At 38.2% G+C, this 20,910-nt stretch overlaps 1 protein-coding gene across 2 annotated transcripts in view; it reads left to right on the top strand.

Annotated features, from left to right (window-relative positions):
* The window catches only part of Ubqln1 (ubiquilin 1), a 42,425-nt gene that overhangs the window by 5,645 nt on the left and 15,870 nt on the right, over nucleotides 1–20,910 (top strand). For both annotated transcript variants that reach the window (XM_008823241.2, XM_008823242.3), the window contains exons 2-6: nucleotides 8,299–8,450; nucleotides 10,501–10,616; nucleotides 13,093–13,355; nucleotides 14,221–14,379; nucleotides 14,543–14,777. In XM_008823241.2, the coding sequence (XP_008821463.1) occupies nucleotides 8,299–8,450; nucleotides 10,501–10,616; nucleotides 13,093–13,355; nucleotides 14,221–14,379; nucleotides 14,543–14,777 (925 nt within the window). The remainder of the gene's footprint in view (nucleotides 1–8,298; nucleotides 8,451–10,500; nucleotides 10,617–13,092; nucleotides 13,356–14,220; nucleotides 14,380–14,542; nucleotides 14,778–20,910) is intronic.

Raw genomic sequence — 20,910 nt, 5'->3', positions numbered from 1 at the left:
AAATGTTACAGTAATTCAGATTTTTTGGCATAATGATTACAGATTTGATAAATACATTTTATATCTTATAATAGCAATGAAGATTATACAAAAGCCATTAAAACAATTATGAGAATAAATTCAATTGTCACTTAAATATCTAAAGCTATTTTCCTTTGCGTTCTTCCAGAATGATTTGTTCTTATTCTTTACCTTAATTTGAGGGACTTCAAGAAGATACTTGTTTTTTTTTTTCATACAGAAGAATTCATTCCAAGGCAATTGACATTGAGACGTTTTCACATGCATTCACGGGAAATTTTTACCATGTAACAATACAGTGCAGTGGAAATACATTGTGAGTGACAAATGTAACTTTCTTAGTAGACAATAAGAAATGATTTTTAAAACTTTGGTAAGAAGAGCCCAGCATGGTGGCACAGGCCTTTAGTCCCAGCACAGATGTCTGTGATACCAAGGCCAGCTTGGTCTGCATGGTGAGTTCATGCCGTCTGGGGCTATAGGGAGAACCTGCCTCAAAAAAAAAAAACAAACAAGCAAATAAAAACTCCAAACAAACAAGTTGGGTAAGAAAACAAGTTTTTAAGATTTATTTTTAATTTTTTAAATTATGTTTCCATGTGAGTATGTGCACATAAGTGATCATCACCACAAGTTCAAGGATAGTCTGGTGTGCATAGACAGTTCCAGGTCAGCCTATAGAGACAAAGATACACATTGTATAGCTTTACAGAAAGTTTGCTGATCAGACATTGGTGTTCACATTTCAATACCTACCTTGTGAAATAAATATGATAAAAAGGCTGTCAGGAGGTCACAGGATCTGTATTTGAGTGTGGACTTTACGGCATAGCTGTAAATGTGGGGCGCCCAACTCTTCTGTAAATAAACCCCTACCCTATGCTCTGTTAAAAAATAATAAATAGGGCTGGAAAGATGGCCCAGCGGTTAAGAACACTGTTCTTGCAGAAGACCCGGGTTCGAATCCCAGCACCCACATGGCAGCTAACAACTGTCCATAACTCCAGTTCCAGGGGATCCGACAGCCTCTTCTGTCCTCGTCCTGGCGCCCAACTCTTCTGTAAATAAACCCCTACCCTATGCTCTGTTAAAAAATAATAAATAGGGCTGGAAAGATGGCCCAGCGGTTAAGAACACTGTTCTTGCAGAAGACCCGGGTTCGAATCCCAGCACCCACATGGCAGCTAACAACTGTCCATAACTCCAGTTCCAGGGGATCCGACAGCCTCTTCTGTCCTCGTCCTTTGCATGACACGGGTGCACTTACCTACATGCAGGCAATACACGCATACATATAAAATTTAAATAAATAAATAAGGGCTGGAGAGATGGCTCAGCGGTTAAGAACACTGGCTGTTCTAGTTGCTTGGATTGAGTGTACCTTTTAGCTTGTAATTTAATGTTTTACTTAACCCATTATATAAAAAAATCATTTCAACATGTAATTAGTATAAAAAGTTATGAAATATTTTTATACTATTTTTAGAATCCTTTGTGTACTTTCTGCTTAGAACATATCTCTGTTGGAGCTGGCTGTATTTCAAGGGCTCAGTAGCTGTATGTGGCTAGGGGACTCCTAAATTAACACAGCTAATAAAGCTTTCAGAATCTGCTCATCTCTACCTTTTCCTCTTTCTTCACTGTATTTCATTTGTAGTGTTTTTCCCCACGGCACTAGCTCTTTCTTCCCTAATAACACATTTTTGCAAATGCTGCCAATTAGGTCCTTGATAATAATTGTTGCAGGCTGGTCAGAGCATAATAAATTATCTTTTCAAAACTTTCTAACACATTATATTGAGTATTATTAACTGTATTTAGTTACTTTTCTCATTGCTATGACAAAATACCTGATAAAAGCAACTTAAGAAAGAAGGCTTTATTTTGGCTCATAGTGTGAGGGGTATAGTCCATCATACTAGGGTAGGCATGGTAGCAGGAGCATGAGGGGCCTGCAGTCAGGAAGCAGAGAGGCTTGAGTACTGGCATTCTGCTTGTTTTGAGTCCAGGCCCACAGCCCATTGAATCGCCCCAACCTAATTCTAGGATAGATCTTAATCCATTCTAGAAACTCACAGTCATGTTCACAGGTTTGTTTCCTAGGTGTTTCTATATCCTATCAAACTACCAGTCAGTATTAATCATATTAGCCTTTTAAAAACTGATGGTAGGGTCCGCATATTCCCTATCTGGAATGGTTGGGACTAGACATTTTTCACATTTTGCTCCCCCCACCCCCCCAAAATTTCCAGAATATTTATTTGTGTGGTCTTTACCAGTTTAGCATCTTTTATCGGAAAATCCAAAACTGAAAAACCTCAAAATCCTTTTGGACAGATTGCTTTACAGGTTATATAGCTGCTATACAGTTGTCTAGACTTGTGTATTTAGTATTTGTTAAGCTTTTTTTTTTTTTATCCTTTGAATCTCCAGTTTGTTCAAAGGACAAAGCATTTATAATATATTTTAAAATATGCAATGCAAAGAAAAGACACATTATGCATGTTATTGCTTTAGGATTAGAAAATTCACATGATGAAGAAAACTGACATTAAAAGGGGTCTGCTGAGAAAACTGATTTAAAAAAAAAAAAAAAAAAAGTCTGCCTGGTGTCCATGGAGGCCAGAAGAGGGCATTGAATCCCCTGAAACTGGAATTAGAGACACAGTGTGGGATCTGGGAACTGAACCTGGGTACTTTGTAAGAGCAACCAGTGCTCTTAACCACTGGGTCATCCCTCCAACCCAAATGTTTTTGCCTGGATGATGGTTGTTCTGCCATCAGCCCTTAAGAATAAACACCATTTTTTTTTTTTTTAACTTTGTGGTATGTGAATTCTGTTTTGTTTTTTAAAAATATTTTTATTTTATGCGTATGCGTGTATTGCCTGCATGTAGGTAAGTGCACCTGTGTCATGTAGTGCTGGCAGCAGAGGACAGAAGAGGCTGTTGGATCCCCTGGAACTGGAGTTACGGACAGTTGTTAGCTGCCGTGTGGATGCTGAGATTTGAACCTGGGTCTTCTGCAAGAACAGCCAGTGTTCTTAACTGCTGAGCTATCTTTCCAGCCCCTAAACACCAATTTTTTGACTCAGAAACAAGTAATATCCCCCCCCAGGTCACACAACTATAATGTAGCAAAGCCAATATTTGGATTAAATACAGTTATTAAAAATATTTTATTATAATATGGTAACAATTTTTAGTCTCTAGTCTCCTGTACCTATGTGTATCTTTTTCTGCTCACACAGTCAAAAATAGGTAATAAGCAGAATGGGCTTAATCAGCTAAGATTAGGATCATAACAGTTGTTATACTATTATAATAAATACTAAATATTTTCATTTCAGAGCAGCATTTAAATTCTTTCAACATTGTGTTTTATATGGTTTCCTGAATTATTTTACTTTTTTTTTGGTCTTTTTGAGACAGGGTCTCTCTATAGTGGGCTATCCTGGAACTCACAGAGATCCCCCTGCCTCTGCATCTTGAGCATTGGGATTAAAGGAGTGCTCCACCATGCCTGGCTTGATTACTTACTCTTAACCCATATTAAAAACAGCAAATTTGGAGAGAGCAGATGTTGAGAAGACAAGAACTGACAATCTGGTTTAAAAAACAAAATCAGATATAGCACACATTGAAAGTCTGGAATAGTAATCACCAAATTGCAGAACAGCAGAGTTAGTATCATGCTAGTAACTCAGTATGCTAAAAAAACTTAAAATTTTATTTCATCATTTTATTTTATTAATCATGAATATTCACATGGTATAAAAATTAGCTGCTGTAGAACACCTGACTTTTGTAGGATGCTCTGAAATGAGGGGCTACCAAATTCTGCGTAGTCTGTGATAAGTTGGTTTTCAAATCATTACATTGTTTATTCAAGGTTCATTAGAATTTTGACTCCTGAGGCAGAGGACCTGGGTTCAGTTCCCTGTACACACATTGTGACTCAAAACTGTCCATAACTCCAGTTCCAGGAGATCCAAAGCCCTTGTCTGGCCTCTGTCTATTTCACTCACATACATTACACTTACATACATGTAGACAAACACTTATACACGTAAGAAAAATAAAAAATACAAATAAATTTTTTAAAGAATTTTGACTCATTCAGTTGTTGAAAATCATTCTAATAAATCCTAGTTTTCAAGTCTTCTGGCCTGTTCACTATTGTAGATTGTTAGTACAAACTCAGTACATTTCCTAGTACATTTGTAAGAAATATGGGGGTTCAGAGACCCATTTTATCATATTTCTTTCATTTTATGTTAATGGAAGCCCCATGGGTTTAAGTACAAAGATAGATGGGTTTACGGATAGGTAGTCTGTCTAATAGAAATTATAAAAATCTTTTGTGGATCTGGCTATTTCTCAGATAAATAAGAATAATTTGAATTATTTTTTTCAGTAAGTTGTGTATTTTTTTGCAAGGAATAGTGCCAGTGGACCACCTCTGTCTAATGTAGTAAGATTGCTCTTAGCTTCTGATTTTTGTTTTCTTTAATAAAACTATGGTAGATAAAAATAGGGTCAAGTGTTAGAGATAAAATTTCTAGAAATTTTGAAGTCAATGAAAATTAAAACTTTCCTTTTGTGGGGAGCATAATAGGAACTTGAGTATGTGCAGGATTTTTGGCCCTGCTACAGATGCTGTTTAAAAATATGTAACATTGAAGCTGGGTGTGGTGGTGCATGCCTTTAATCCTAGCACTCCGGAGGCAGAGACAGGGAAGGCAGATTTCTGAGAGTTCAAGGTCAGCCTGGTCTATATAGTGAGTTCCAGGCCAACTGGGAGACAGGGAAATCCTGTCTCAAAAAGATCTTTTAAAAAAAGCATTGTTTATTCAATCATATTTAGATTAAAATTTTCTAAATATAGTTTATGGAAAATATTTGCTGTGGTATAATTATTCATATGCTTCAAACAGCACATAGCTAAATGTATAAATTGTTAATTTCTTGATTTTTTGCTTGTTCTAAATTTTGGGAAATTTATTCAGAACAAATTGCTACTTTGGGGAGTGGTTTTTGTCTTTTAAAAGTTTATTGTGTGTGTGTTTGTATTTGATTTCATTTATATGAAGTTGTACAGGAGGAAGAGGTAAAAATCGATGTGGCCGAAAGAGAAGTATGGGACTAGGGAATCTCAGTTGGTAGAGTGCTTGTTTAGCATCTGAAGCATAAGGCCCTAGCTTTAGCACCACATAAACTCAGTGCATACCTGTAATCCCAACACTAAGGAGGTGAAGGCAGGAGAATCAGGAGTTAAGGTCATCATCCTTCTATCCTCTGCTTCAGAGAGTTTGAGGCCAACAGTCTAGGTTAAACTCATGAACTCCAGGTTCAGTACGATACCTTGTCTGAAAAAAAAGTCAGATCGAGAGCAATGCAGGAAGATTCTCTCTGTCAAATCTCTAGCCTCCACATGCGTGTACATGTACAATACTCACCTGCCCATACAGATACAGACACACAAATTATTCAGGTTAATCACTATTTCATTACACAGCTACATTATTTTCTGGTACAACATCATCTCATTCAATCCTTATAACAAAATCTCATAAAACCAAAGTCCTGAGAGACCTGTGAGAATTCACCTGCTCTCATAGGAGCTGTTAAAAATATCACGGATAGTAGGATCCTTCAACCTCATTGGGCCTCTTTATTTTGAGTGGCACCTTAGGTTTGAAGTATGGGTTCATGACACTTTGTGTAACATTCAGAAAATGGTGAAGGGTACAGCTATACCTGTAGTACTACTCAATGAGAAACTGCATTGGCTGAATATATATCATGATTTAGCTCTTGGGCTGAAGAAATGGCTTAGCAGTTATGAGGGCATGCTGCTCTTGCAGAGAACCAGTGTTTGGTCCCATCACTCCAACTACAGGTGATGATGTAATGGAAATAGAAGAGCCCATCAAATGGATGCTAAAAGCTCTTAGAATGTGAATTAAGAACTTGGAGCAGGAAAAGCTCAGTGACAACAGATAAAATGGGGAGGTGAACAGGAGTCTTCCCCACCTTCCCCCTGTGGTTGTCCAGGATAGAAGTCTTTGTTCTCCAAAGCTTTCACGTTCCTATAACTTTTGTTGCCATGTTAACTTGCTTAATGATCACATGTACCTTTTTATTTAATTGTAACTTATGTGCTGTTTTGCCTTTTGCTTGCATTTTTCTCACATATGAATATAAAGGCTCCCAAAATTGGAAGGGGCTACTGACTCCTTTATGAAAGGATCTTTAGGTCAGGCCACTAGCATAAAATTAAACTCCTTCTCCTCACTGACTTTAGCTGTTGGTCTCTGATTTTTTTCCATGACAATCACACATCCTGTTCTCTACAGTCCTGTTGCTAGTCTTGTTTCAGTATTATGTTCCCTAAGACCTGTCCCCTGTCCCAGTGTTTTGTGGTATCTGTTGTTGATACAAAAGCATAACTCTTACCTCAAAGGGGATAAGAGTTTATTCTGGAGCCAAATATGAGTGACCATGGCCCGGGAACACAGATTCAGGTTACCCCAAATTCCATGTTTCAGCATGATAGCAGGGTCTCCCTGTAGCCCCAGCTGTCCTGGAACTCACTATGTAGACCAGGCTGGCCTTGAACTCACAGGCGTGCACCACCACGCCCGGCTTTGCCTTACATTCTTATAGTAACAGAACAAAGGAAAGTCATAAGTCAAGACACTTCAAATACATTGGAGGATACATTCAGTAGACAGGTTGCAGCAAAGCAAGGAGTTACTATAGATTTCAGATGCTAGCTGATGACTTTCTTAGCCTTTTGATTGGTGACACTGGGTGATCTGCTAGGATAATACATTCGAAAAGGTTTTTATCTGTTAGTCACAGGATGTTAGATCAGAAACAGAGGTGGTGGGCAAGGAGTAGCTGTTTAGAGGGCTAAAGATGGCTGGAGATAAATGGTAGTTAGACTCTGGACCTGCAACATTTCCAAACTCTCCAGTCTTGGGAGTGATAATCAGTTGGTCAGCCTTGCCGGAAGTTCAGTCCAAGGTACAGGGAGTTCTTTTTGGGAGCTTTTTCATACTCTCAAGTTTTAAATTCACTTATTGAAAGATGGGAAATTCAAGGAGGACACTGGGATGGATTGTTGGGAGTAAGAAGTTTACTACAAGAGTTACTCATACCATGGGCGGGTAGATGTAGGAATGACTTATAAAATGGACAGAATATGGACTAAAGACTAGTGTTTTGGTTCTTTTGAGACAGGGTCTTCCTGTAGCCCCAGCTGACCTGGAACTTGCTGTGTAGACCAGGATGGCCTCCCATCTCAAGAGAGCCTCTGCCTTCCTAGTCCTGGTACGAAAGGCTTGTGCCACCACGCCTGGTTGGACTAAGGACTTTTAATTAACCTTGCAACCAAAAAGCTATTGTAAACAAACACACTGAGTCATGTGCTCTTGTGACCTGGGTATTTGGCTCAATTTGCTCTCCACCCAAGATAATGAATGTAGGTATGCTTGAGAATTAGTAAGTCAAACTGCTGAAAGGCAGAGCATTCATATTTGAATCTTCTTTGAAAGCAATGAAACTTGAGAAGAATGCTTGACATTGCATATATGAGATGTTTTAGGCCTGTTGATGGAAGGAAGGGCAAGATTGTCTGCTAAAAGAAGGGGGATCCAAGCTTGTAGTTCCCCCAAATTGATGCTGGAGAAACAGTTTGAATAAAAGTATTGGTGTGGTATGACTCAGCAGCACAGTTCCCAGGAGACCTGTGGCTCTGAGTTTGGGCCCACTCTTAAAACTAAAGTCAAGAGTCAGGCTGTTTATGTAGGTATAACTGTAATGTTGGCATAATAATGTCACACAGAAGAGACACAGTAGCATGGTGGGCCGCTGAGGAGCATTCAGGCTCCACACATATAAGGGAATTGCATCTTATAGACTGTCTCAGATTTCTCAACAAGTGGCAGGGAAGTGGGTGGGGAGGGTAATGTGTCACCATCTGTAGGTAACCCTTTGATGTATCTTTAAATGTACTGGCAAAGTGAGAAGTCACAGACATTGCTTTCAGTAGGGTGCTTGCCAGTATCTGGGAGACTGAGAGGGGAGCCAAGACCCTTTCATTTTAAATGAGGTGGAAATCATTGCACACTAAGGTCAAGATACCAAAACAAAAAAGATGCATGTGTACATTGTTTGAGTTGTGTATTGGGGGCCTCTTTTAGGTACATCTGGAAACCAGTCTGGATGATGCTATGCAAACACCTGTTATACATATTTTTATCTTACTCAGTTCAAAGAAGAAATCTCTAAACGTTTCAAGTCTCATACTGACCAACTTGTGTTGATATTTGCTGGGAAAATTTTAAAGGATCAAGATACTTTGAGTCAGCATGGAATTCATGATGGACTTACGGTTCACCTTGTCATCAAAACGCAAAACAGGTACAGTTTTAAAAGAAGATATAGGTTAATTTTAAGTGTTCATATCTCTTTAAATAATAACCAGTCTAGGCTTTAAGGACTTTCCTTATTGTTAATATTTGAATGGTTAGAAATTTTTCCTTTATTTCTGTTGATAGCAAAGTGTTTGAAAAACAATAGTGCTGGCATGTTTGTTAGATAATCGTTTCTTTGCTGGGTGAGGAGAAGGGGCAATCCAGTGGAGCCCCTCATTTAATATTTTAGAATATTTTGACTTTATTTTGAGACTAGGTCTTGCTGTGTAGCCAAGGCTGACCTAGAACTTCCTATGCTGTGTAACCTGGGTTGGTCTTGATTGTATGTGATCTTGCTGCCTTAACATACAGATGCATGTCACCACACTTATCTTTCTTTTTGAGATAGGTATCACTCTATAGTCCAGACCTTTAACAGGGATTATAGGTGTGCCCCAGTATGTACACTGAATCCGATTCCTTTGAATCCCTCTTTGATATAGTCATCTTTTGTACATGTTGTAAAACTATGCAGTATTTCTTTTGTAAATTTGCTACAGTGCTTGCTCTAGGATTTTCTTGTAAGCCATTCCTGCTTGTTTAGCAGGTTTTAATGTTAGTGTTTCCCACAGAGTCAATAGGAAATTCATTTTTCCTGTGCTTTTCTGTATACATGGAAACTTCTTTCAAGCTGACTAATGATGCAGCTTTACTCTGAAGACACATGTAGTTAACTATGGTACAGAGCACAAGTGTGCATTAGAATTGGTACCTAGCTTTCAGGCAAGTATAAGACAGATTGTGATTTTAGAGATGTCAAAATGAAAAATCATACATGTTAGAATCTGAGTAAGATTACCTGGTATCAGATGAAAGAGTTCTTTAATGTAGTCTTTTGCTTTTCGTTAAAAAGAATGCTAAATAGTAAGGTTAACCAGAGTTTTTGGGTCATAGCCTTGACCCTGGCAGCCTTAACAAGCCAGGGCCAAGTGGGCTCAGCCCACCTAGTTCTCAGTAGTTCACTCAGTAGTTCAGTTAAATAGACAAGTAATGCTGAGGAGAGCAGAGAAAGGAGATTTATTCAGTGTGGCCACACTGGGAAGAGAAACAAAGAAATCAGTGACTCTCTTTCCCTCCTTCCCCATCCATCCGTCCATCCATCCATCTATCCATCTTCAAGGTCCTGACATCAGGTTTATGTTTAAATATAGAGTAAGAGGTGTACATAACTAAGGAGTTGTGGTAAAATTGTGGTCTCACCTATCACTGACTCATCCTTGTCTTGGTTTCAGTCTTTCCCATGAAATGTGAAGTGTGGTATGACAGATTGTCATAACTGTGAAATCACTTTCTAGTAGACAGGCCCTCCCTTTGGTTGGCACCAGATCTCTATCCTCTCAGCATGAGGTTCTTGGAGAAGTTCCAGTTCCTTGGGGACCATTGTCTTTGTCTGCTAGACAAAGGGAGAAGCACAAGTGTTTCTCTTTAGAACACCTTGACCCTTGTGTAGTTACAGATTGATCTTAGTATTAGCACTTTCCATCTCTTCCCTTTCTTACAGGCAACTCCATAGCAGTCAGTCCATTTTTTAATATTTATTATTTTTATTTAATGTGTATGCATATATTGCCTGCATGTAGGTAAGTGCACCCGTGTCGTGCAGTGCCCTCGGAGAACAGAAGAGACTGTCAGATTCCCTGGAACTGGAGTTAAGTTACGGACAGTTGTTAGCTGCCATGTGGGTACTGGGATTCATCAATATTAGTGACCATTGATTATTATCTTCTATAAGGTCACTTTGTTTCCCTTTCTTAATCAGTATGATTGGAGGTAAAGTATTTATATGTATATTATATTCAGAGAGGAGGTACAGTAACACTAATTTTGTATTTCATAAGGTTTTTTTACCTTATGAAATTTTGTTCCTAATGCTTAGTTATTTCAGGCAAAATACTTACCAAATCTTATTTGTTAGGAGAATTTACCCTTTATTGCTATTTGAAGTTCTTTTAAAAATAATTGGCTCCACATCTTACATTGTGATCTGTTTTCATTAGGCCTCAAGATCATTCAGCTCAGCCAACAAATACCACTGGAAGCAGTGTTACCAATTCATCAGCTCCCAATAGTAACCCCACTTCTGGTTCTGCTTCTAGCAGCCCTTTTGGTTTAGGTAAGTGTTCCTTCAGTTGTTTTTATATGGATGAAAAAAGACAATGTCTTCTTCTAAGGGTTGTTTCAGATGAAATGACAGAATAAAATGTAAGTCACAAAACAGTTTTTAAAATGTTTAAAAGGCCAGTGTGGTGATGCATGCATTTAGCCCCAGCACTCAGGAGATAGGCGGATCTCTGTGAGATCAAGGCCAGCCTGGTCTACATAGTGAGTGCCAGGCCAGCTGGAGCTACAGGGATACCCTGTCTCAAATAGACCAAAAAAAAAGGTGGTTTTTATAATTGTAGGTGTTAATAAGGAAATAGCTTGTGATATAGGTGTGCTTGATTAGCTAATGTGTATTTTAAGTGGTTAGTAGGTGACACATGTCTACTTAATAATGAAAGTCGTAGTGTATGTGTACCTGGTAATCTGACCATTACATAACTGCATCTGAGGAAATATAGTTCATTGACGATGAACTTGGGATCAAGTGAATACTAATTTTTTCATTTGTTTTTTAAAATATTTTATTATTTTTATTTTATGTGTATGAGTGTGTTGCCTGCGTTTGTGTAAGTGCATCTGTGTAGTGCAATGCCTGCAGAGGTCAGAAGAGCTGTTGGATTTCCCTAGAACCGGAGTTACTGATGGTTGTTAGCTGCCATGTAGATGTTGGGAATCAAACCTGGGTGCTGGGATTAAATGCATGCCACCATGCCGAATAACATTTTTTTAAAGTTCATAGAAATAAGTGTCCACCTTCTTCCTGTTCCTTCTTTGACTTTGGTGGATAGGAATGTAGGTTCTAGCCCTTTAATACATCAGGCTTTCTGATTACCAGCTCCAGCCATCCTTTGACCATGTAGGGGACATTCACTGTTAACCCTAATCCTCCCTGTAATGATCAAAGGGGCATGCTGTAAATAATGGAAGGCACTTTTATCGCTTTCAAAATTACAGGGACTTTAGCAGGGCATGGTGGTGCAGGTCTTTAATCTCACCACTCTGGAGGCAGAGGCAGGCTGTATGAGTTCAACGCCAGCCGTCTACATAGTGAGACCCAGGCCAGCTGGGGGCTACCGGGGAGACCCTGTCTCAAAAAGACCAACAACAACAACAAAAAATTACAGCAGTTTTAGGAATCCTGTGAGGAATCGAGGAAAATAATATTTTGTATTACACTAGACAGGTGAAAAAAATAGAACTAGAGCTGGGTGTGGTGGCGCACACCTTTAATCCCAGCACTTGGGAGGCAGAGGCAGGTGGATCTCTGTGAGTTCAAGGCCAGCCTGGTCTACATAGTGAGTTCCAGGACAGCTGGGGCTACAGGGAGACCCTGTCTCAAAAAGACCTATATATATTTTTTTTTCTTTCTTTTTTTTTTTTTTTTAACTCAAATATCACAATGCAAATTTTTGGCTAATTTCAATTTTAGGGTGTCTGTGTTTGTGTATATTTGACAAAATATCTGAAAAAAGATTTAAAGGAGGAAAGACTATAAGTTGTGATTTATTTCAGAACTTTTGATCTGAGAAGGCATCAGATTAATATCTTTAAACCCACCTGCCTCCATCTAGTCCTCTGCCAGCAAATTACCCGAGGTGGGGTTGGGGAAAATAGAAACAAAGGTAATCATTTCAGAGCTCAGTTTTGCCTCTTTTATCTCTTTCATTACTCCCTCATTCTCTGGTTATCTGGGCTCAGACAGTTCTTTAAACACTGTGTATAATTAGTGTCTGTTGGAATTAACCTTGTATCAACCAGGGGAATCTGGGCAGATGTAGGTGAGGTTAGCTCAGAACAGACAAATCATTAACAGTGTATGTTTTAAGATATGAACACGTACATGCAGATTTCTTTCTACAGTTACAGAATATAATTATATATAATACAGCGTTTAGAAGTCCCCTATCCTTCTGTTCCCTATCAACAGCAGGAAGTCCAAAGATAAGATAGTACCTTTCGAGCTGTGCATGGTCTTACATGCCTTTAATCCCAGCACTTGAGAGGCTGAGGCAGAGGCAGGCTGAACTCTGATATTGAGGCCAGCCTAATCTACATAGTGAGTTCCAGGCCAGCTGAGGCTACAAGAGAGACTCCCAAAATAAATAAAAAGATCCCTTCAAAAGCAAAATGCTCTCAGTGACTCATTTCCTTCAAGTGTACTGCACCTCCACGTTAGCCCATTTAGCTGTGAACTCATTGGTGGACTAAGTCATAGATGAGGTTACTTAGCACATGATCTGATCACCTCCCAGCAGTTTCACCAGCTGAGGCTTTTGGGGGAACACTTCACATCTAAATTGTAGCATAGGAATTAAACCTGTGATAGTATAATAATATAAAAATTAGTAGTAGAAATTGTGTTTTTTTATAAAATGGTTTCTTGTGATATACTATTGAGTTAATGATTTTTTTTTTTAACACAAGCATGGTAATAATAAAACTTCTGACTTTCATTTATTTTTTTTTTCCCCCTCTTATCCTCTAAGGTGGACTTGGAGGACTTGCAGGTCTGAGTAGCTTGGGTTTAAATACTACCAACTTCTCTGAACTACAGAGCCAAATGCAGCGACAACTTTTGTCCAACCCTGAAATGATGGTCCAGATCATGGAAAATCCCTTCGTCCAGAGCATGCTTTCTAATCCTGACCTGATGAGACAATTAATTATGGCCAATCCACAGATGCAGCAGTTAATACAAAGAAATCCAGAAATTAGTCATATGCTTAATAATCCAGACATAATGAGACAAGTATGTGGAATTTCTTTTCAATTTATTAGCTAAAATTTACATATCTCATTAATTTTCAGTAGTTACAGAGAATGCCTTGTGTATGTACTGCTATACTTAAAAGAAATCCTAATCATTGTTTAGGAAAATCTATCAAAGTACTAATTTGGACTGTTTGGATTTTCCCTCCCTTCTTTTCTTTCCATTTGAGGGTTTAGGAAACAAAAAGTTCTTTTCTGGAGATGAACCGTTCACTCACAACAAAATGCTTTTGATAGGGGCAGGGTCTTCTAGCCTCAGCTGGCATGGAGATCACTATATAGACTAGGCTGGCCTCAGTCTTACAGAGATCTGCCTGCCTGTGCCACTACACCCTACAAAATGCTTCTTTTTTGATGGTATATGATTGCTAGTTTGTTTTTAGAGATAAAATCCACCAGAAATTTTAAGAAATAATGTTTTAAATTAAATACTAGAGCAAAATGATTTAAAGCTGGTAATTAGCTTTCATGATTCTAGAATTGGATGACACGTCTATTCTGTAAAATAGAATTAGTGTGTTCATGAACTAAACAAGTCAGGTCAGGTTTTTAGTAGAAGCAGGGAACACAAATCAGATGGTTTCTGCAGCTATTATGCTGACTCATGTTGACTGGAATGCTCTGCTGGTTTTTATTTTTTAAGTTTTTGTTTTCTAAAAAATAGCTGTTTTAAAGTTCAGGTTGACTACCTGATATTTCACACGTGACTACATTCAGTTTGCTGGGGCCTAGTGCAGGAGGATTGACCAGATCAGTGGCTTCTTACAAACTTAACAGTAGTTAAAATTTAAAGCAATTTCATGTGCATTTCAGTGCTCTTTTTAAAACAGAAATTTCTTTCTTAGACATTGGAACTTGCCAGAAATCCAGCAATGATGCAGGAAATGATGAGAAACCAGGACCGAGCCTTGAGCAACCTAGAAAGTATTCCTGGGGGATATAATGCTTTACGGCGCATGTATACAGATATTCAGGAACCTATGCTGAGTGCTGCCCAAGAACAGGTGATCCATTTGCTCCAAGGCTCAAGCTTAGGAGTTGTTCCTATCTAACACAAATATGTCTATGATTGAGGGGTACTGTTACAGAGAATGCAGTTCCATTAAAACATAGTTCCATGTCTATTATTTAAAAACAAAAATTTATTACTTTTTTTTTTTATTACAGTTTGGTGGTAATCCATTTGCTTCTTTAGTGAGCAGTACATCCTCAGGTGAAGGGAGTCAACCTTCTCGTACAGAAAATAGGGATCCATTACCCAATCCATGGGCTCCACAGACTTCCCAGAGTTCAACAGCTTCTAGTGGGACCACTAACACTGTGAGTGGTACTGCTGGTAGCACTGCCAGTACCACTGCTGGGCAGAGTACTGCTGGGCCAAATTTGGTGCCTGGAGTAGGAGGTATGTTTACCTTAACCATGCTATTTTTCATTGTTCTCCATTTCATGAATAATGAAACATTGCTGATGTTATTTGGCTTTTGTGTGTATGTATGTATGTATGTGTATCCTTTTTATGATGTATCTTTCTGGTGCAGGTTTTATGGGATTGAGGGAAAAAATTTAAATTGTGTATATTAATGGGGTGTAATACATTTTGGTAAGTGTATGCTTTGTGAAGATTGAGTGAAGCTGACATTACTTCAAGCACCTAACGTTTATTCTCAGCAAATTTTCAATTATAGTATAGATTATTAATTACAGTCACCATGCTATGCAAAAGACCTCTAGAGTTCATTCATGGGAAAATTTAAGCAGAAGAGTAACACAAAAATTTTAAGGTAATAATGACGATATCCTGATTACTATTTGAAGTAGTACATACATAGGGTATTATGGAATGAATGACCCTTACAGGCTCATGAGTTGAAGTTTAGATTCTCAACTACTAGCACTAGTTGGAATGTTCTGGAAACGTTACAAAATGGGTAGGTCACTGGGGATAGATCATTGGTGTGTTTTTTCTCTTGTTCCTTCCTGTCTCCCTTTCTCTACATCTTGGCTGCCATGATGTGAACTGCCATGCTTTGCAAGGTTTCAATGCCATGATGCACTTATGGATCTGAATCCATGAGCTATCGCAACTCATTCCCTTTTAAAAATCATCTCAGCTGCTGTATGACACTATTCCTAAGGAGATGTCATGAACAAATATCTATTCACCACAGATAGGGACAGACAGACCAAAGTAAGGATATTGCCAAAGTCCAAGTTGGTAAACCAATTTTACTGATAATTGAGTTTATCAGTTATATGCTGGAGTATGGGTGAGGGGTTTCTTACAGGAGCAGAAATGACTGAAAGACAGGTGCATCACCCAAAGTCCACCTCAGCATGGATCACAGCTTATGAAAGCTAGGAACCTGGAGTGTACCCTACAACTTGCAGGTGACTCACTAGGTTGGGGAGTGTCTTTTCTTTTTCTGGGCAGCTCAGTTGGTCTAAACCTCTTCCAGGCAGATGGGCATATCTCCTGCTTGTCTAGGAATGTCTCTCAGGAGTCCTTAGGGGGAATAGACACTTGAAGAGGGAGGGGCCTAGTGAATTGGTCAGTTTAAGGGACTTCCTTGGAACTTTTGTTTCTTCCTGAGCTTAAGGAGATTCCCTGCAGGATGGAATGTTTCACCTTCCCTTAGAAAACATCCCGTGTCTTTATTGAGTTATAATTTCTATAAAAGTGCCGATTTAGATGTCTAGGTCTGCATGTTTCGGTACATAACACTTAGGTTATTGCCACACTAATTAAAATTCAGAACATTTTCATCACCCCAATAAATTTGTTTCATGAAGCCACTTTCTATTAAATTCTTTCTCCCATATAGGCAGTAACTGATCTTTTGCCTTTGTAGATTATCTTACACTAGGAATTCATGTAAATGGAATTATACAGTATATAATTTCTTTTGTTCACTTGTTTTCAAATCCATTCATATTGTATATATTTCTAATTTATTTTGTTAAAGTATTCCCTTCTGTGGGTACATAGATATTGTTACAATATGTGTGACTTTTTTTCAACCTAGCTTCTCTAGTTAGTACAGATGAAGAGCCAAAAGAATTAGGCTTGAAGCTTAGAGAACAAAATTGAGATTCCTGGATGTGATAAAGGCATTCATTATGTAGTAGGATCTTAGGAGAGGCCAAAAATGGCCTAACAGTGGTTGTTGGAGACTTTAAAATTGAAACATCTGTGTTGGAATGAGGGCGTCAAATGATTTGTATAAACTAAGGTTTCAGTGTTGGCATAGTTAGGGGATCTGAATGATACATTCATATCTTTAGTAGGATTGTTTTTTGCTGAATATGTTTGCATTTTGCTTTCTTGAGTTTTACTCTGGGCTTTTAAAGCCAAATCTTCAGTATTGCTGGTGTGTTTGTCCATTTTTGAGGCCATTTTCATGTAAAGGCTAAGATTTGGATATTAAGATGTTTGCATCTTCCAGTTGTTTCTCAGTTAACATAGTTTGTGAGTCTTCTAATCAGATGTTCTCTTCCTCTTTTCTTTTCCATTGATACAAGAAAGTTTTTAGGAAGCTTTATGTATGAAATGCTTAATTATATGTGTACATTATCATTAAAAATGTTACTATAGATTTCTAGAAGCAGTTTTGTCTTTACATATCTTCATAAATAGTGTTGAAAAATTGGTGCTTTCATTTCCTAAATGTAGTTGGTCTTGTACTTTAGGTCTGCAGTTTTTGAACACCAGTCCAAAGGCCAGGGCTAAACTATCTCAAGTAGATCGCACCTGCCAGATTTAGCAATCAGCTTCTACAGCCAGGCACAGTGGTGCAAGTCTGTAGTCCAACTGCTTGAAGGTGGCAAAAATCACCTGAGCCCACTTCCGAACCAGCTTGGGCAACATAGTGATCTCAACTCTGCCCCACCCTATACCCTAATCAAGTTTCTAGGCCTTAATGTCAGACCTCATGAGCCCAAATCTTTCATGGTAAGACCCAAGATCTGTACTTTTGTTTTTTTAAATATTTATTTCATTTTATGTGTACGAGTGTTTTGTTTGCATGTGTGTATATGCACCATATGCATGCCTAGTGTCCTCTGAGACCAGAAGAGGACATTTGATCTCCTGGAACTGGAGTTACTAATGGTTTGTAAGCTACTTTGTGGATCCTGGGAACCAAACCTGGGTCTTCTTCAAGAATAGCAAGTGCTCTTAATTATTGAGCCATCTCTTCAGATCCACTGTAGGGTCTGAGGGACATGTGGGTACACTAACTTGACTCAGTAGGTCTTAACATATGTGACAGAATGCATGAAATCTGGTGAGGGAGACTATGGGGGCACAGCTAGAAGAGGGAGTATAAAGAGGATTAAGATGTTTTGTATGAAAGTACAAAAATTTAATAAATGTACATTAAAAATTTATTAATTTTTAGCATACAAAGCATTGGGTTTCCTGATGGCATCCCTTTATATATGTGTCATTATAATTTTAAGTCTGGCTTATTTCACTTAGCATAATGATTTCTTATTGCTTCTGTTTTCCTGCAAATGTCATAACTTCAGTTTTCTTTATGGCTGCATAAATTCCATTGTACCACACATTATCTATCCAGTGGCTGATACCATTGCCTGACTATTGTGAATAGCACAGCAATAAATATGGATGTGCAAATAACATGTGTGGTATGTTGATTTAGAGCCCCTCAAGTATATATCCAAGAGTGATATAGTTGGGTTATACAGTAGTTTTATTTTCAGATTGTTGGTGAACCTCCATACTGATTCCGAAGTGGCTACACAAGTTTACATGGTCATCAGCATTGACTAAGTGTTCCTCTTACTCCATGTTGTCTCCAATTTTTTTTTTAATGTTAATATTCTGACTGAGGTGATATAGACTCTCAAAGTGAGTTTCAGTTGCGTTTCCGTTTTTCAAGTATTTGTATCTATTTTATTATTGGATGGATTTATTGATCAGATGATTCGGTTTTGTTGGTGCTTAATTTTTGCATTTGTTTATATATCCGTGATATTAATCCCATCTAATACGTAGTTGGCAAAGATTTTTTTTCTCCTGTTGGTTGTCTCTTCACTCTGGTGATGTTTTTCCTTTACTATGCAGAAATTTTATGTAATCTTATTTGCCAATTATTTTCTATGCTATTGGAGTCCTGTTAAGAAAATCCATGCATATACCTACGTCTCGAATGGTTTCCTCCAGCAATTTCAGGGTTTCAGGTCAAACTTTGGGGTGTTCCATTTTGAATTGAGTTTTATGCAGGGAACAAACACCAAATCTTGCCCCCCTGTGTTTGGGATTTGGAGCTTGTGATGGAATTATATGGAATCTCTCTCTGCCTTGCCAGCTCTGCTGCCTGATACATAGCCTTTCTCCTGGGTCAGTTCATGTGTGCAACTTCCTCTGGCAGACATCTTAAGATACTAGGACCTCACATACCCTGGGATTTCCATTGCAATTTAGACTTCATGATGACAACTTCACACAGTGACCTCTCGGAGCTTCCTTGCAGGGACCTTGACCCTACTCCACTTTGCCTCGTCCTAGAGGCTGTCTTGAACCTTGATCCCAGGCTGCATGGCCCTCTCAATCTTTCATATTTTATGCCTGCAAACCAGTACCACATGAATGATACTGTCAGGTTCTGCTGCTAGCATGACATGTAACCTGGTTCCCTTGGACAAAAGCTGCAGTGATTTCTATGTGCCTAGGGTTCATTTTCTAGGAAGGTCAGTGATATTAGTCTCTTTTGCATTTTTCACAAGATGGAGTCTTAGATGAGTGGGGTCTTCTCCTATGGCACCTCCCAATGCAGAACCCTAATGGTGCTAATTTCTAACAGTTGCAGTTGTTTCCTTAGCTCCTTGTCTGTAACATTAAATTCATTCCTTTTTCACTCAAACAGCACATTTTTTTTCTTTACCTTTCTGCTTCACCATTGGTCTCTCACTGTAGAACTGGATAAAAGTAGTAAGCAATAACTGTACCATAGACCTGAATCCTGAATGTTTTCCTATCTACCAAACAAATTACTTTTAAAAATTCAGCCTTACGCAAATTCTCAAGAAAAAAAAAAAAAAAAAAAAAACCTAAATTTTTTAGGGGGAAAAATTTTTTTTTTTTTTTTTTTTTTTTTTTTTTTTTTGCCAGAATAAAACATGAATGACCTAGCCTGGTTCTCTGTAGGGTCTTTGTTCCCCTCTGAAACTTCATAAGCTGGATTTCCACTGTCTGCATTTCTCTGAGCATTCTGATCTTCTGAACCTGGATGTCCATTAAATTCTGCTTACAGCTTCAGTAGCCCACAGTTGTAAATTCTTTCACATTCACCTTGCAAAACAGTATGCTTTTACTTACTCTTTGGATTTCTGAAGCTCTTCTTTTTCTCTTTGGGATAAAACCTAGTATTTCTTCTTTTGACTTGTTCCTTCACTGGTTCATACAGAGGCTAGTAGCCTGTAGCACACCATCTTAACCTTCAAGTCTCAGCATGCTTTTTCAAGATCTGCATTTATGTAAGCTACTGGGGATTATAACATTACTGGAATTCTACTCTGGCCTCTCTTCAGCTTTTACTGACCTTGGTTTTCCAAAGAATTGAATTCACACAAAATGCATGTAGTGTAGGTGGAATTCATTACACAGTAAAGTCTAAGAACCCTTAAGAGATGAGAGTGGGCAGTGGTCAGAGGGACCATTTTTGCTGGCCTGCATGTTTGTGGAAACTATATACTAAAGTCTTCTGAGGTTTTCTGAGGGATGTTCTTCTGTTTGTGTAATTGACTAGTTCATTTGAATTAACTTTTAAGGGAGATGACAATAGAATTTTTTTTTAAACCAGAAAGCCTCTTCTTTTGGTCAGTTTAGAATGTCATGTCTCTTACTCAGGGCCAGAAGTACAGTTCAGATCCCATTATTTTAACCAAAAACCATGTAATAAAGTAGATTAAAAAGAATTAAAAATAAAATAATGAAATCTATAAAAGTAGGCATGCTTTACCTGGAAGAAATGGCCTTTTCTTAATGGACCTCAACAAAGCTTTGCTGCCTTCATTTTTCTTCCTTTTGTATGATATTTTAAATCTTTTTTTTTCATGTATTCAACACACATTTAATGATCATATATTACAGATCAAGAATTGTTCTAGCATTAGAGATGCAATAACAATTAGTGTACACTCCCTACAGAAAGGTGAAAAATAGATCTCAAGTTACTCTGGGGTTTTAGAATTAGCAAAATGTTTGCACAAGCTTGTGAAAATACTGAAAACTATCGAACTGTATGCTCTAAGGGACAAACCTTAATGGTATGTAAGTTTGATCTTAATTTTCTAAAAGCCCTGTGTATTTTTGGAGGGAATTTACGTGTTTTTATATGGCAGGTAGTCAGTAGATATTTTACAGAGAATATAATCACAACCAGATGTGGCAGGGCATGGCTGTAATCTCAGCACTTAAGGCTGAAGCAGGAGGATCAAGGCAGCCTGGGCTACACAGTGAGTTCAAGACTGGCCGGGGCTAAGGTGAGACCCTGTCTAAATAATAATAAGTA

This window comes from Nannospalax galili, unplaced genomic scaffold (genome assembly GCF_000622305.1).
Source record: "Nannospalax galili isolate Female #2095 unplaced genomic scaffold, S.galili_v1.0 scaffold269, whole genome shotgun sequence".
NCBI lineage: Eukaryota > Metazoa > Chordata > Mammalia > Rodentia > Spalacidae > Nannospalax > Nannospalax galili.
This window is presented reverse-complemented; position numbering and strand designations above follow the sequence as displayed.